This window comes from Magallana gigas, chromosome 6, assembly GCF_963853765.1.
Source record: "Magallana gigas chromosome 6, xbMagGiga1.1, whole genome shotgun sequence".
NCBI classification, from domain to species: Eukaryota; Metazoa; Mollusca; class Bivalvia; order Ostreida; family Ostreidae; genus Magallana; species Magallana gigas.
In genome coordinates, this window is record NC_088858.1 from 14,912,233 (window position 1) to 14,930,607 (window position 18,375).

Below are 18,375 nucleotides of genomic sequence, written 5' to 3' on the forward strand. Positions count from 1 at the left end.
ATTATTAAATGTTGATGTATCTTCTTCTTCTTCTTCAGAATACTGAGTAGGGCTCTTCAACGAGCATTAACACGTATACAAAGAAAGAGTTGTTTTAAAATACCGGTAATTTCATGCGACTGAAAAACATTGAATGCCATCATAACTTGCTATTGAGGTCGCATTATAACGTAACTCAAGCCGTCTTCTTAGCTACTATTATGCAACATCAATAGATCGAGGTTACTTCATGAAGCGTCCTTTTATGACTGAGTTCAGTTCATCGAGGTCAACTGCATTGCTGAATGAATCTTTCGATTGAAATTCTTACGCGTGAGACAAAATGTGCATTCTTGATTTAACAGGTCGAACTGTATTTTATGTATGTTTGCATCTCTTAAGGTAAATGAATTGAAATAAAACTGAGTAAATTGTTATATAAATACTAAACCATACTTCAAGTTTTTATAAGAAGCCGATCACAAAAATTGCAGATGAATTTAGATATGGAAAAATTATTACGAAGCAAACCCTAGTAGATCTTCTGTAGAGTTACTATAAGTTAAAGAGAGTGTAAGGTTGTTTCGAATCTACAAATCTATTACGGTTAGAAAATGCATCCTTATCTCAGATGGGGGGGGGGGGGGGTGAGGAAACAAGACATAAGATTGTAAATTTGGTAGGAAATGACTTCAATTTACGTGTATTGAAAACAAATTGCAGAAAATTGTGCTACATCCTTCGTAGCATTAAAATATTCTTCGTTTAACAATAACAATCATATAAAGTTTATGCATTGTGTTTTATTGCACACATCTAGCTCTACTGCGACAAATTTTAAAATTTCTTGTTGCAAAACTGTCGATCAGGTAATTATAGGTTACATGGACCTGCCTGAATCTATGCTTTGTTTACTACCATTTTAGAAATAGGATATTTATTTTAGCCCTTCATAAAGGCTTTATGGAAGATTTAATCACGTGATTAACCAGTATTTAATATACTTTATTTTTTATTACATTTATTGCAAATTCTGCAGAACATTTTAACGTTTTTGTGTGCTGACCTAAAAAGTTAACGTAACAACAATAATTCGACAACATTACAAGTATTGATTTACAGTATAAATTGATAAAGCACTATTTTCAACAAAACATTTTTTGTTTAAATAGGTAAAATATAAGAGGAAATTTAATTAACTTCTACAAATTATTTTAAAAAACGATCGAAGTTCCACGGATATTCACTGCTTCAGTTGAATTTAATCACGGATCGGTTGGAAATTTGAAAAATAGCAATTAAGGAGGAAATCATATCACAGACAAAAAAGTAGATTTTGGAGCATGTTGTTTTTCTCCGAAATTTTAAAGACAAGCTGTTTTATACGATACGGACAGAATAGCAAAATGTTTTTGGTTTGACATGGTTTACATGCATTGTAAAAGGACAATACATTAAAGGTTGGTAATAACGAATTGCAATTTGATCGAGCAAAGATAAGTGATAAGACAGACTTTTGCTACCTTGGCATATTGCTATTATATAATTTTCAGTGACGTATGTTTGTGATTTCGACTTAAACATAATAAATTTTATTGTGAAAAAAATGAAGAAAAAGTTTTACTACAAAAACAAGGTTTTTTAACGGAGTTTGACATTTATGCCTCAACATACATGTTTTCATTACGATGTCGGCTAAATTTAATAGGAGTCGGTTAGTTTGTCTACATTAAAATAGTATTTACCGAGATTTTTTAAGCATTATCGTGACCTCTTGACTAAGATTCGCAAGGAAAACAACATTTAGATTAAATATTGTTATATAAGGGAAAGGATTTGCAAGCGTAAATAGCAACACTTTCTCTTGTGCAGTTGCTTTTGAAGTAATGAGTTTTTTGGTGACACCAATAGTTTCACATTTTTCAAGAATATACCCATTTTTATATTTTATTTTATATCTCTTCACCTTGTTAAGTTTTGGTTGAACATGACTAAATGAAACTAGTAATAACACGGGTTGTTGACAGAAAAACGGATAAACACAACGAAACTTACAGTGTAGGTAAACTATAAATGAAAAGTTTTAGGACGTGTAAAAAAAACCCACATTAGATTAAGTCAAATTTAAATATTTATCATACACATATATATAATTCAAATTTGTGGGGCCTTATTGCATTCTTAGATTGAAATGCTTTTTTGATTTTAGGTAATCATGACACCAGTTCTCATTTCATCTTCAGTGAATTTTAAAATAAAGTTCATACGCATACAAACCACTCCATGCAAAGGTAACTACTGATTTTTTGTAAAAGAAGTTTACTTATACTTTGCTTTAATAGTTTTTTTAAAATGTATGTTCAAATCACTACATTTCTGTCATTTAAGATTGCTTTGCTTGCATGGAGGACCGCGTGTGCATTCAAAATGAGAAGTTTTGTGATATGATTGTGGATTGTCCCGATAACAGTGACGAAAAGAACTGTGGTAGGTAGATCTGTACACAGCATTGTCCTTAAACGGAGTTCTGATACTCTTGATTTAGCTTATGTTTTTCTTAAGATTGTCGTTCTCTTTCTTTTAAGTGACTATTCAATATCTTATAAAGTAATGAAACTAATCTTAGGTGGCTCGACCCACCAATATTTTATTAGGTCTTTCCACCTTCAGGTGAAAGACCTCTTGATTTTATGGTTTTTATTCTTCTTCTTTTTTTCTTTTTACCTTGGGGTCACGTTTTTGTTATTAGAATTATCCAAACAATTTAAACGTTATGTAATACTCATTAAAAGTTATAGTACCAATTGACCTTGTGTCAAAAACTCCCAGAACTTACAGAGTTATTGATCTTTGAGAAGGAAATGCTTGTTGTCGCTTCTCCTCTGAAACCATAAGAGGTAGAGACTTCGAACTTTTACCAATGTCTTTAGAACAATTAGAGGATTGTCCAATTCATTCATACCAAAAGGTTCTCAGGCCCCTTCTAGTAGTAATTGCCCCTGAAAACAGTTTTATTTCCATTATATCACTTTCAACATCTTATTATTTATCGTTGAGACTTTAGACCACTTTGAAATAGAAACATTTTAACCATGGCCGAACAAAATGACGTCAAGATCATTTGGAAATCCGTTAATGAGTGTTTACATCTCTTTTGTATAGGGTGGTAGAGAAACACGTTTTCAAGCGGTAAGATTTATATTTTTGTTTTATTTTACTGATGGAGCCCAATAAAGTACTTATATTGGGTCATTCTATTGTACGCCGCTTTCAACAATTCCTAGTAAGTAATGGGGATGTTAGGTATTGTGAGGATCTTGGTCTAAGAGCAAATCATAGGATATTTTATAGAGGAGTGGGAGGTCGCACTATTTCGGGCATTCTCCGCAAGGATGCGAGTTTCATTGAAAAAGTAAAACCTCGTAACATAATTCTAATTGTTGGGGGCAATGATATTCGACGTGCGACGTCTTCCGAAGAATTGGCAGCAAATAATGAATCTCTTGTATCGGTACTGCACTATAGATTTGGAGTCGCTCAGATACATGTGTGTAAATTGTTGCCACGATTTAAGCAATGTTTTGATTACAACAGTACTGTGGATGAAGTAAATATCCTTCTCAAATCTTCTCTGCACAGATTTGAATTCGCTTCATTTTGGGAGCATAATGACCTCTTCCCTTCGCCTAAGTTCAAGGCGTGTGACCATAAATTTCTTTTTGACGGCGTCCACCTCAATAAACAAGACAACGCTCATCTCTATAGAAGTTTGCGCGGACTTATTTTGTCTAGAATGCGTTAAAGTTTCGGGCGATTATCTCTTGTAATTTCAAACTAATCATATATATCTATAACGTTATATATGTAGATCTACAAACATATTTAGTATTATTTTATTTCTTTGTAATAAGCAAGGAATGGAATTCCGTATTTGATATCCATCACATAGTTTTATCATAATTTACTTGTGTTTTCCTGTAAATTTTCAAATTTTTATTGCCTCACTGAGGCAGATCTCATTGCACTGGAATAAGCATAATTTACAAGTGTTTTCATTATAATTTTCATATGTATTTTTTGCCTTTCCGAGGCGGATCTCATTGCACTGGAATCATCACAATTTTTTGCTGTTTTCTCTGGAAAACACCAATTTATTGGTGTTTTCCAGAGATAGTTCATATTTGTATAGCCTCCCTGAGGCGGATCTCATTGCACTGGAATCAACACAATTTACATTGTGTTTTCCTGAGATTTTAGTAGTTCTGATATTGAAAACTACTCACCAAATAGTAATATCATTCGTTTATCTGAAAATGTACAAAATACATGTGATCAATTTCCAGAAAAGTGTAGAGATACCGTAATGAACATGAAACATAATAAATCAGCAGGGCTAGACGGATTAACAGTTGAATTCTATCAATGTTTCTGGGATAAAATATCAATACTCTTTCATAATATGCTTAAAGAAATATTTAGTTTAGACGAAATGACATTTTCACAACGACTTGCTGTATTATCTTTAATTCACAAAAAAGGAGAACGGTCACAGCTTACAAACTATAGACCAATTAGTCTTACTAATATTGATTACAAAATAATTGCCTTTATATTTGCTCGCCGTCTGCAAAAATGTATTGAACACTATATAGGAAATTAACAAACAGCACATATAAAAGGAAGATATATTGGAAGCAACGCAAGGCTTATACTTGAGATTTTCGAATATTATGAAAATAATAATCAAAACGGTATATTACTATTCCTAGACATTGAAAAAGCTTTTGACTTAGTTGAATGGAATTTTCTTTTTAAAACTTTGAAAAAAATTAATTTTGGACTAGATTTTATAAAATGGATAAAAATCCTAAATAAAAACACCGTTTTCCGTTTAAAAAACAATGGATGGATTTCAAAAACATGCACAATGAATAGAGGTATAAGACAGGGGAGTCCGATTTCTGCTGTATTATATTTATTTGTTGCGGAAATTTTATCAAGTAAAATTAAAGAAAATAATTTAATGCATGGATTTACCTCGAAAAATTTACAAAATGAAAAAAAAAATGTACAGCACGCGGACGATATGACGGTTACTTTAAAAGATATAGAATCCATGAAACATGCTATTTACACCATAGATAAATTTTGCAAATTAGCTGGATCAAAGATAAACCTATCAAAAACTGAATGCATATTGTTAGGAAATTGAAAAGACCGGTTCAAAATCCAGAAGGTATTAAAGTAGCTAAACAGGTTGTAAAATGCTTTGGTATTTTTGTAGGACACGACAAAATCGAGTGTTATAATAGAAACTGGATGAAGATTGACCATGATATTGAAATTTTGTTTTAATCATGGAAAAAGAGAAAATTAACATTATTCGGTAAAGTTACTGTAGTTGATTCTGTTGCCTTACCTAAGCTTATATATGTTTCCAGTAATTTAGAACTTCCCGACAGAAATTATGTGAATGATATAAATAGAATAATATACAATTTTATATGGAATAAAACAGACATAATCAAACGAAATACGATGATAGGTGATAATATGGATGGGGGTATAGGCATTACCGACATAGGCTCTAAATTAAAGGCTACATGTATAAAGGCAACGTGGATTGCCCACCCGCCTACATACAGTACAACAAATCATGTTGTAAAAAAAATATATATATAGTCTCTTTAAAGCGCTGAATATCAATATAAACTATTTAATGAGCACAACAAAAATATCGACTGAAAATTATGGTATACTAAAAAACTTTCCAGAATTTTATAAGCAAGTTTTTACCTGTTTTTATCTATGTAAAGATTTTAAGCAAAATAATGACAGATCAATAAATACCGAATCGTGTTTTATTACAACCAATTTGGTCGAATACTTCATTTACTTTTAAAGATAAAACGATATGTTTTGATGAATGGATTAAAAGCGGAATACTGTATGTTAAAGACATCTTTAAAGAAAACGGTAAATTAAAAAGTACAAGAGATATATATGATAGGTTAAATAAAAAAAGCAATTGAGTATGCGAGTATAGAATAATACAAAAAGTGTTCAAGAAATTTGAATTCATGTATGATTATTCTAAAATCCCCTATATTAAAATGCAACAGAATGACGAAGAATACAAAATTAAATGTTTTTATTCAAGTTTGTAAAGCTCAAATTTCAAAGTATAATTTCACAAGGAAAGCTAGGTAGGGATTTCCAAATCCCAGATAAGGAAGTTTGGAAATCAATATATTCCAACAAAATTAAAAATGTCAAAAATAAAAGTATTGCGGAATTAAATTATAAACTTCTAAATAATTTACTATCTAATTTTTGATTGTGTAAATGTAAAACATGTTTAGCATATGGCAAGCCAATGCTTTAATTTTACAATTGTTTGGAAAAATGTCATTAGGGTCTTCCGTCTTCAGCGGAAGACCCTACTATTATTCTATTGTTTCTTTTTCACTTTTCTTATTATTCTTTTTATTCTTTTTTTGTCTTACAAATTTTGTGCACGCGATTTCTCGAAGATGGCTCACTCGATTTTCTTCAAATTTTGAGGGTTGATGTGTCGGCATATGAAGTTTGTACCGCCGTTTCAATTTCTTGATAACCACTTCCGGTCGGAAGTTATCGTCCGTTTACAATTTTTAAAAGTCAATTTTGTCGGCTAGAGATCCAAACAACGAATAAAGATATAGGGCTGAAATTTTCAGTGAGGATAGACATTAACTTAACCTGTTGCATCATGGTCATAAAAACGTCCGCCGTCAGGAAAGATAAAAAATCGGCTTTTTCAACTTTTTGCTTTTTATATATTTTTCTAACGGGTTGATAGAGACTCTTTTTTCTGATTCAGAATATGTAATTTGTTTTGAAATCGATTGATGTGTTCCCGAAATATTAAGCATCAAAGTCCTGAAGCGAGAGTCCGAGTAGCACAGTCGCTAGAGTCGAGGACATGTGCCCAGGCGACCCGGGTTCAAGCTTCGGGTGCCGAAATTTTTTCCCCTAATGTTTTGCGTTGATTAACAATTTAGTTTTAAAAGTGAAGGATTTTATCTCATTTACTCATAAATCGGAGGGAAGACCCACTCGTTGCTCGCAACGAGAACGATCTAGTTGTTGGGTTTTTTTTGGTTGTTGATGAAAACGAAAGAACAAGGCTTTATAATATCTTCCTCTCATTTATTGCATTCAGAATTTACAAATATAAAATGTTCTGTAGAGTTGAAAACTTAGAAGAAAAAAGTAAATCGTTAAGAATGTATATTAAAGAGAATACTTTATCATATTGTTCAGTTCTATCTTTTTTTTTACATCAAATGAAAGAAAAGATTTTTTTTTCAAAATTTTGCATTTTTACTATGAATATGCATTTATGCTATGAATATGTATTTAAGCTTATATCTATTATGTATGTATATTTATATACGCCCACCCTCCGAGGGAGACAGTCCCTCCATTGTATACAAGAGTTTATAACATGGACACAAACTTTGACTGATGGTAGTAAAATCCTTTGTTATGTGTGGGCCAAACAATTCACATGTGAATTTTCAATGAAAGGATTTTTTTTTCTGATTAACACATACATGTATAAATACATGTAGCATCTTTATTTCATAAAAACTTGACATATATCGTATATGTTTTTTCAACATATGTTGATTTTATTCCTTTTTTCTGATTAACTCATATACATATACAGTGTACATTTTTAGTTTATAAAAACCTGATATATATATTGTAAATCTGTTTTCACCATATGCTATTTTCTGATGTGTTATTATATTCTTGGTTATAAGGAATCAATAAATTGTATAAAAAAAATGACATAAAGGTCGAAGGCTAAGGTCATTTTGAAATCTGTTAATTAATGAATTTTCATATCTTTTAAAAAACAGAATTATAGTAAGGGTTTCAATAGCTTGATGTATTGCGCAATAAGGTATTCAATTGGGTCAGCCAGGTATCACATCAAGTCTTGTGGTTACTCAAATGGAACTTGTTTTTACAGTCAACCCATTCAATTCTTTCAAAGACAGCTAGCCTCTAGAAGACTCTTCTATTCACCCCTGCGAATGTTATTGTCATTTAAATTTTAGACCACGTGGTTTTATTTGACCCTTTCAGTTTCGCAGTAAAAAATCGTGCCTCGTGTTTATAGTCTATTTTATAGAATCTAGGTACTTGTTATTAAATATAAATTCTAGACGTATATTGATTTTAAACTTTATTTTCATTAATTGGTGGATAAAATGTGCTTTAGAAATAAATGTGACAATACAAAAAAATAGTTTTTTTTCTGCTGTAGCAACGATTAACATGCGTAGTAGAGATCCCCCAAAGGAATTAATTTTCGATCCGCGCCTGACCTAGTAATAACATCAATAGTGAAAGAGACTATACTATTTTATGCAATATGTTCGTTGAAAATGGCTCGATATACTAAGTTTTTATTCAAAACATTCACCCATTATTTTTTTTAAAACATAGTATTGCACACCACAAGCATCAAACATGGCTATGATTTTATTTAGCAACCCAATGTTTATATTTTCAGCCACTCTACACGTGGTTGAACACGAACGATAACTCTGTTCTGAATATCATCGTTAAATTTAAATAACCGCTAGATGGTGAAATAAGACAAACATCTTATAAGATTTTGATGTTTTAACATAAATCAAAGTAGGATATGATATGAAAATTGACCAGTACTTACGTATTTTGAGAATATTATCCGAACACCTATACTTCCGCTCGAAATTTGACAGGAACTGAAAAAATCTCGGTGAAGTCTCGTGAACTTTCATTCGAGCACCTCTGGATTTATTACATACTTAGCAACGATAAAGAAAACATCCCGAACACATTCGCAGAGGTGTATTGTTAGGTTTTCAGTTGATATGCTTGTGTAAAGAATATTCACTTGGCTCAGTTTTGTTTAGAGTAAGTGGAAAAAAATTCAGAAAAGTAATTCAATAGATATTTACGATATACAACATAGAATTCTTAAAAAAAGATTGAAATAGATCTGTATTGTATTTTTGGCATTATTTCATAAACAAACGGACACAATGTCTTGTCTGCTTATTAAATTTTAGAGCCTTAAATTGGTCTTAATTAGTACAGTATATATTGTATACATGCATGTCAAGAACAATAAGGATAATGTTTTAAAAAGAAAATGATCATAAAAATTTAAATTGTTATTTGATATTATTTTTTAAAATTCGATAGAACCCGATATCATCTATTTCAATCTAAACAAAAAACAAAGCTACACACTATGATAATGCATTATGAATTCAACTAAACAACCCAATGTTTAGTTGAACAATCTCGATAATTTTAGAAGTATAATAACTTTTTCCTTCTTTTTTTTTTTTTTAATAAAATTTGATCTTCGCCCGCAAATGTTTTCGGTCCACTTCGTTCCCCATAAACCCTTGGCAGATCACATTACGAAACCTCGATGGCAAACTCCGTTTTAGGATTGGCTGCAGTTACGAGTAGCTGATCCAATCGCAGCGTTTTTAACAAGCGCTTATTAATAAACTTTAAAAGAAACACACGTGTGATCTGATGCTTTTCACATGTGGAGGCACAAGTACTCGAGTACAGAAGCTCCCTAAGAATGGTCTAACCTAATCACTTACAAAAAGATATATTTTACTGCATGGGATTGAACAGATTTACAAACTTGTCGAGGCTTGCGTGGTCATAGTATGGAAAAGAATCATAGTAAATATTGCATATCCCGTTTATCTATACCTCTCTGCTTATGATTATTGCTTAGAAAGATTCAATGAGTTGTGTGTTGTCAAATTTCTATTGTCCACAATAAATACGACAGCGATACCTGGTTTTATGGCTTGCATGCTTTCATATATCAGCGACTTTTTTACTCTCGGTACAGGTCCCTACACACATTATCAATAAAACATTCCTTGTTTTTTCTAGGTTATATCTTCATTCCTATTTAACGAGGCCGGGTCTAATTTTTTTCTGCCCTAGATTTTTTTAATGAAATTTTTTACATAAATTTCTACTGATATACTTATTATTTTAAGATAGACTAATAAGACTTTTACCACACCGTTTGTTCAAGGAGTCATCTCGAAGTTTATTAATTTTTAACATAGGACCCTATGGGATTTTGTTTGAAATGTATCAATTTTGCACATTTTTTTTAACTTCTGCCCTAAGGATTTCTTTTTCTGTTCTACATATTAAAGTAATTGCTAAAAAGCATCAAATGGTCAAATAAAAAAACCCTTTTACCTCCTTGTTTGTTCCAGGGGTCTTATCAAAGTTGTTTTTTGCATGCCCAATTTCCCAGTTTGTCAGATAATGCCTATTTTTTATTTGACAAAGACAGAAATGGTGATCTTTATAGTATTATTAAAACATTAAGACACATTTAAGTAATAAATAAATATATAACATTACATATTAAGGGTCATTATAATAAAATACATGGTTAGTGTCTTGAAATATATTAATTAAACTATACTAAGGCGGGTAAAGAAAACGTGACAGAGGGCTAGGCTTGCTAAACCCTCTTCATGTTTTTGACCCGAACCCAAAAATAGATTATACTTCGAGACATTTATGTTTATTCCACAATATAATATCAATTTTACACATCAAACGAGCTATTTTCAACAAATTTCACTGAATATCTGCAGTTGAAACTATCACGCCATGGCGTCAACCAAGCAAAAAGATATATATATATATATATATATATATATATATATATATATATATATATATATATATATATATATATATATATATATATATATATATAATCCAGTGTCTTTGTCTGTGATAACACTACGTATCGATTTTGTACTATATAACCCATAATGCAAATGACGCCAAATTGAGGCGCCGGCGGGATTTGCTTATTTATAGTTAAAGATTTAATTGTACGATGGCTTAAAATTATAAAAATATAAGTAATAAAGAATCTTTCTCTGAATCTATGAGATGATAATAATTTCGGTCGAGGCGTGATCAAATATATCATAAAGCCCTTCGGGCTTTATTGGATTTGATCACGCCCCGACCAAAATAATCACCTTATAATACCCAAAGAATGATTCCTTATTCCTTTATATATAAATTGTGCCCTTAAGATTTATATATAAAACTTAAGGGCACAATTCAAGTTATTCGCTAATTAGCGCCACAGCATTACCGAGTTTTCTTAATAAGATCTGCAAAGGGTTTTTGAGGACTTGGCTTAAATTTCTTATTTTTGCAGTTTATTTCTATTACCTGCTTGATATATTTTATACTAAGGTCTAAAGAAAAATCAACAATTCTAAGTTCTCAAATAATTGTTTTGTAAAGTCAAAAATGTATTATGTATCGGGCTTCATTGGATTTGACCACGCCCACTGAAATTATCACCTCATAATACTCAAAAAATAATTCATTATTCCTTATTTTTATATTATTTCCTATTTACACTATTTAAAACAATATTTTTAAACCACTTTTTTTAATGTAGCACATGCTATGTATTACTACGCAGCGCAGTCAATACCTTTTTTAAGTTATGCTATAAGACACGCCCATATTGTGTCACTCATGTTATTGGGTTTAAGGGTTAAAAAATGATCCTTATGGGTATCACAGAAAAAGACATCTGAAAATATGAATATTAAAGGTAAAGTAAAAGTGCAGTCGCAGAAAAAATATTTTAATTTTGATTGGTCGGTTATCTCAATATTTGCACTAATAAACTTTCTTACACAATGAAAAAAACTTTTAGTAAAACACATTTTATGAAACAAAATTTTATTAGTAATGTTTAAGCATTTTCCAATTCTAAGATTGGTTTTAAAAATTTATTACTATTCCAAAATAATCGTACTTAATAGGTTCTTGAACTCTTCTTTTTAAACTTCTTATATTGAGTGAATCTTCATAAGTTTTTAGTGATTTAAAATTAAATGCAAAGAACACTTTCTATTATGATATAATTTCTTTACGACCCTCAAAAGGTATGGATGATTGATCAATTTAGTATTTATGTGAAATGACGTTCTTAGTGTTTAGATTATTTATGTCATTCCACTTAAAACCACAACCATATAGTATCATATTTTATAATATATACCAACTGCAAATGTATTTAAATAAAAAAATATTTTTTTTAGCTATCGACTATTCAAAATGTAAAATGACTTCAAAGGGATTAGACTACAATGGAGACGTTTCAATAACCATTTCCGGAAAAACTTGTCAACGCTGGGACAGTCAGCATCCTCATAGGCATACTTTCTTCCGACTGCAAGAACAAGCTCATTTAAACAAAAACTACTGTAGAAATCCAAGTTATTATAGCGACCTGTGGTGCTACACAACAGACAGGAACACAAGATGGGAATGGTGTAATGTTCCAGTCTGTGGTAATCAGATGCCAGTTTTTCATGTTTTTTTTTTATAACATTTGATTGAAAACACTTGATTAAACAGAAGGAAAAAATTAGAATGTTATTTGATATATCTATATATTTTAATTTGAAATTACCATAAATAAATCAAATTTGAATTTAGTACTACAGACCTGTTTCATTGTTCAAGAACATAATAATTATTAAATCTTTTATAAGTCGGATTTGTTAAAGATAAATCAGAATCATTAAATTCAAGAATCTCAATCGAATATCATTTGTTGAAATCAAACGGTAAATGTTAATCAGTATTAAGAATATGATATGTAAGTAATAGAAGACGCTGTACGTTCATGTAGTAACAGTAATTTTAGCTGCAGGTCTTTAGATTTACCTGAAAAATGCAGGTTGATATGCCGAACGGTTACAGTTTCTCCCATAGAAACGACTTGCAATTTACGGCTCACAAAATTATGCTGGATAAAATAAGGGATATGTCAAAGAAGAAATTGTAGAATTTCCAATCATTGATTTCATATTATCAGGAGAATCATTAAAAAGAGACATATCTTATAACAAAAAACCTTACGTATACATACATAAGGGATTCTTACAGTGTATATTCTACAAGTTGCCGTTTGTTCTAATAATCTCATTATTTTTTGATAAAACATTTTTTCTGCTAACAGAATGTAGAGACACTCCCAAAGGAGAAGCATACATCGGGAAAATCTCACGCACAGTCAATGGGCGTCAATGCGTGAGATGGGATAGCGTAAACATTTCAAAACACGAATATTTCAACAACAGCGATTTTACAGAAAAACTAAGTGATCATGAAAATTATTGCAGAAATCCCGACCAACGCCAATCGCCATGGTGCTTTACGGAACCATCTGGTGGATTTTGGGATTATTGCAACATTCCATTTTGTAAACGTAGTGAGTATAATTTGTTCTAATTATTTAATAGGTTTTATTCTGATATAAAAACTTGATATATTATAAATTAATAATGTTATTGAACACATCTTAGTCCGAGTTTTTTTGGAAACACTTGTTTTTCAGATGATACAGAATGTGTTAATAGTCCCAAAGGCTTAGACTATTTTGGGACCGAGAATAAAACGGTTGACAAAGAAGAATGTCAACGCTGGGATTCAATGGAACCACATCAACATAATTTCTCAGTAGGATTCATGGGACTCTCTGCCTCCGAACACGAAAATTATTGTAGAAATCCTAATGACGACACGATGCCATGGTGTTTTACTGTAAATAGCAGAGTTAGGTTTCAGTACTGCAAGATTCCAGAATGTAAAAAAAGTAAGTGTGACACCACCAGCTCTCTCTCTCTCTCTCTCTCTCTCTCTCTCTCTCTCTCTCTCTCTCTCTCTCTCTCTCTCTCTGATTTTTGGTGTTACGTAAACACACCGATATTTTGCATTCGGTTGATGTATGATATAAAAAAAAACAATTATTGTACATACTTCTTTATTGAAAATGTTGTTATATTATAATGAAGTAGTCTTTTCTGCTTTTCGACTTCAACTCACTGTCAAACGTAAATTGGATTTTATTGTTATTTAGATAAAGATGAAAGGAAATTAAAATAGTATATTTTCTTTCTTTTCTACTATCATACATTTTGGCATATAAATAGTAATTAATGTTTAGAATCTAACAAGGACTTTATTTTTGGTGGAATATTGGCGTAGGATGCTGATGCTTGGGTTTCAGAATTTGTTTTTAAAATAAAATTTGCCTATCAAATTACATTTTTATAAGCTTTTTAAAGCGCCCATTCTATACATTGATTTGTGTAAAAAAAAAAAAAACTAAAATCAGTTGGTCAATATATTAGCTTTTTTCGTCAATTCATATCTATATATAAAGTTTTCATAATACATAAAAATAGGAATATTTTAATATTGGAAGCATAAAAAGGTATATCTTAAAAATTTAAGAAATTAGAGGAAATGCGGGCTAAGCCATATCAATTTTAATTCCATTATTTATTCCAACTTAGTAGCTATAGTATAAGCTGATTTTCTATTATTTCATTGAAGAATAAAATCTTCATATCTCAAACAGATGTCTGCATAACTGCAAAGAACTTTTTTTTCATCTGTTAAGTTGAGAAAAAAAGGTAGTGACCTTGACCTGACCTATATGCGAAAACAAAAGAGGTACAATTTGATCAAACTGATGGATTTATTTTGTTATATAATCTGTTTTAGTGTCAAAATTTCATGAGTTTCTTATTATAAGAAGTATGTTTGATAACGAGAAGACTCCTTCCTTAAAACGATGGAAGCTACTGATAAACAAGTTGAAACAATATTATCAACAGTTTCGATTGAAGTCTCGATAGTCGATAAAACGAACTTGTGAACAAATACGATCTTCTGTTTGGTCGAATGCTGACTGACGATTTTCATGTTTATTGTAAGGCAATTATTAATCATCGATTTGTTTACGGATTTTCTCGTTTTCCCGATTACGACAAAGAGCACACGGTGGATATTACTATTCAGCAGAGACTGCTCACACCCCCCCCCCCCCAGGACACCTGATCCTACGCTTATTATTGTAGATGTCCGTATTTGCTCTGCTCATGTTTTGTATTTTAACTCTAGACTTTTGATTTTGAAATCTGTTTGTTAGTACACTGTTTTGAACACTATTGACCGTATAAATGGGTATAGTCCACGAATGCATTTTCCATAGGCGGTAATGTTAACGTTATGGTTCATAGCTTCGGCCCTATTTTTCGTTCAGCAACGAGGGACCTCTTGAATGAAAGCTCATCAAATTGTCTCTTCCCTGTTAAAATTTCGTGGTGTGAAGTCAGATTCGTTTTCCGGCAAAATGCGTCTGTATTGAACAACTCTGAAAATGAAAGTAAAAGTAGGGAATTTCTCAGTTTTGGAAAGGGTGTACATCAAACAATTTCAATTCTTTTCTTCAAATGATAATTCAATTTTGATACTTGTTTTTGAAATTGCAAATCCTCTTTTCTGACATGTGTCAAGCATTCTGATTTAAAATGTCCAAATAAATGTATATACCCTCTGCAAGTATAGGGACTATTTTGCTTAAAGGCACTACTTTGTTGTCCTACCGATTCTAAAAATAGTTAGAGGGATATACCCAAATAGTTTTCGAACGAGTAATATCTAGAGATAGAGATTCTAGAGATTCCTCTATTTCAATTCTTTACTTATGATTCGTTGATTTGTAATCGGTGACGTAAACAAGTCTTCGCAACTCCAATAAATGGTCACGTAATTATAAGCAATCAGTCAAGGGAAGCAAACAACGGAGGCGCAATGCAATGGTATGCTATCGTAAGAGATAACAAGAGATCCATGGGCCACGTCGCTTACCTGAACAACAGTTCCTTGTGACTTTCTATGTAGTAGAATATGCTATTTCTAACTATTTAGAATCTACACTGTCTGAGGGTTCTTGCATGATAATTTCCTAATATGTAGCATTGTTTTTCTTTGGCAGACAATGTTTAAACTTTTTCAACATATATTTCTATGTTTAACTTTGAACCCCTTTTTTGGGCCCCAGTATTAGTTCGGTGGTCACAACTTTATAAATTTGAGAATCTACATTTTTAAGGATGCTTGCAAAGTAATCTCACAGATTGAAGCATTGTTGTTCTCCAGAAGAAGGGTTTTTTTAACATTTCACTCTATATTTCCAGTTAAACTTTAAACACTTTCTGGGGTCATAGTATTAATCCGGGGGTCACAATTTTCCCAATTTAGAAACTACAATAGCCACGGAGGCTTGCAAAGTAATCCTTCAACCACTTTAAACGCTACCTCCTTTACATTCAAAATATTTCTTGTACTCGTTTAAAAAATATTTTGGCGCGTAGCTTATTCCAAAGGACTATCGCAAGTATATGTACCGATTAAAAAGGGTATTAAATGTCAATAGCTTAGACATTGTGCTCGTCAAGTTTGATGTGCCAAAATCTATGAGTTGCGTCAAACTTCAAAAACACTTTGACTTGCGGAGGGTTTTCAATCATTTCGTCGACTGTTTTTAAATGATAATGCTCTCAAAATCGCAAGATTCATTTCTTTTGGCTAATGAAAAGTCTTATATTGTTAGATTTACGCACTGTAATTAGACTGTGAACTCAATCGGTGGGTTGATCTTGCTTCGCGATAACCCCTAACTGTTCCATTCTCAAACGTGATGTTTTCACTTTATTACGTAGTGCGACAGGGATCTTTCTCGATGGATATTTGGCCGGAGTAACAGTTTCGTCAAGGTTGAGGTGACTTTTCAGGAATTTGATCGATTTTTTGAAAACATCTTGATACGATTTTACTAGGTTTTCCATCGACAAGTGAAACTTTCCAAAGTCTTGATATCCTTCTGTGTTGTTTTAAGTTACGCAGTATGTTACCACTTTGACCTGTGTTTTTTAAGCTGCTGATCGTTGATATCTAACTTGTTAAAGACTTGTTTATAAATATTGTTGGCTTTGGCACCTGTGTCCAGCATGATTTCTACATGATTGTAATTAAATGTCAAGATTTCAATCCAGTCATTCTGATCTTGATCTACTGTATTAATCTGTATGGTTCCAATGAAAAGTTCTGTATCTTCGTTAGATTCTTCATCGGCTTGTAAGATGTAAGATACAAATGTAGTTCTGTCAAACAGTATTTGGCAAATCGATTCTTATTGTGACAACGGTGACAAGTTTTTTTTTCAAATGCAGGTTATGCATCTTTCATGTGTCTTCTTCCACAATTACGACATAACCTCCCATTAGAACTGTCAAGCCTTTGATTTCCAGATATGTCTCTGTTTCTTCAACCTTTTGACTGACTTACCGCCGGTTGTTCTTTACTACCTTTCAGACGTTTTATCTGTCTCTTAATCGTTTCCTGAGCCCTACACACATATCTTTTGCGAATGTCAAATCAGATTCTCTGAGTAAACACGCACGATGTGCTTTATCCTAAATTTCACACACTATTTTGTCTCTAATTAATCCGTTAGATAAATTTCCGAATTCACAAGGCTGCACTCTAGTTTTAAAATTTGTCACAGAATTGTCTATGTCCCCATCCGGACCATAGTTACCCCTGAAAAACACATGCCTAATGTATGTTAAAATCATACGTGGTTCACAGTACATGTATTTTTATTGTTTTTCAAACCATCAAGTTATTAGCATCGTTGGCCGATATCCCAAAAGTGTTATAGACCAAGCGTGCACATACTTTAATACCGGCTACGTTCAAAATGTAGCTACCAGTAATTTAATGTCTTTCACCCACTCTATCCAATTTTTAGCCAGGAGGCTTCAGTTGCCCCATTATCCTTAGTTGCAGCTTCGAACTTCTGACACCATGTTAAGTTTCTACACACAATATGTTGTTCAAAAATAATAGACAAGACGCTTACCTTATAGATGTAAACTGCATTGCTTATAACAATAAACAAACTTCAATGCAATACATAACAAATGCTTTGTAAATTCAACAAATGTTACTTAAACTGAAATAGGCAACGACTGTAAGACTACAGAAACTGGATCAGAGTACAGAGGAAAACAAAACAGCACTAGTGAAGGAATACTTTGTCAACGTTGGGATAGAACTACCCCTCACCAACCAGACCCAAGAATCAGCTTTCCTGGAGCTACTCTCGCTGCGCAAGAAAATTTTTGTCGAAATCCAAACAAATTTAAGTCAGCTCCCTGGTGCTACACAGTTGATCCCAATGTGCGCTGGCAGACCTGTGGTATCCCGCTCTGTTTTAATGGCAAGAAAGCATATTAGCTTGTTGTACTTGTTGTAATGTCTTTTTAAACTCACCTGGACCTTTTTGTATCTAAATTAAATAAAGCGAGGTATTTGATGCGATGATACGTTTAAAATGGTAGATATTAAATTCAGTTTTAAATTATTACACTTGAAAAGGTAACACACCTT

The 18,375-nt window shown here is 32.0% G+C and overlaps 1 protein-coding gene across 1 annotated transcript; it reads left to right on the plus strand.

Annotated features, from left to right (window-relative positions):
* The first annotated feature begins 12,174 nt into the window (after window positions 1–12,174).
* LOC136276144 (plasminogen-like) lies at window positions 12,175–18,222 on the plus strand. Its single transcript, XM_066087243.1, has 4 exons — window positions 12,175–12,416; window positions 13,091–13,342; window positions 13,469–13,726; window positions 17,948–18,222. The coding sequence occupies exons 1-4, from the start codon at window positions 12,188–12,190 to the stop codon at window positions 18,220–18,222; spliced, it is 1,014 nt and encodes a 337-aa protein (XP_065943315.1). The 5' UTR covers window positions 12,175–12,187.
* The last annotated feature ends 153 nt before the right edge of the window (window positions 18,223–18,375 follow it).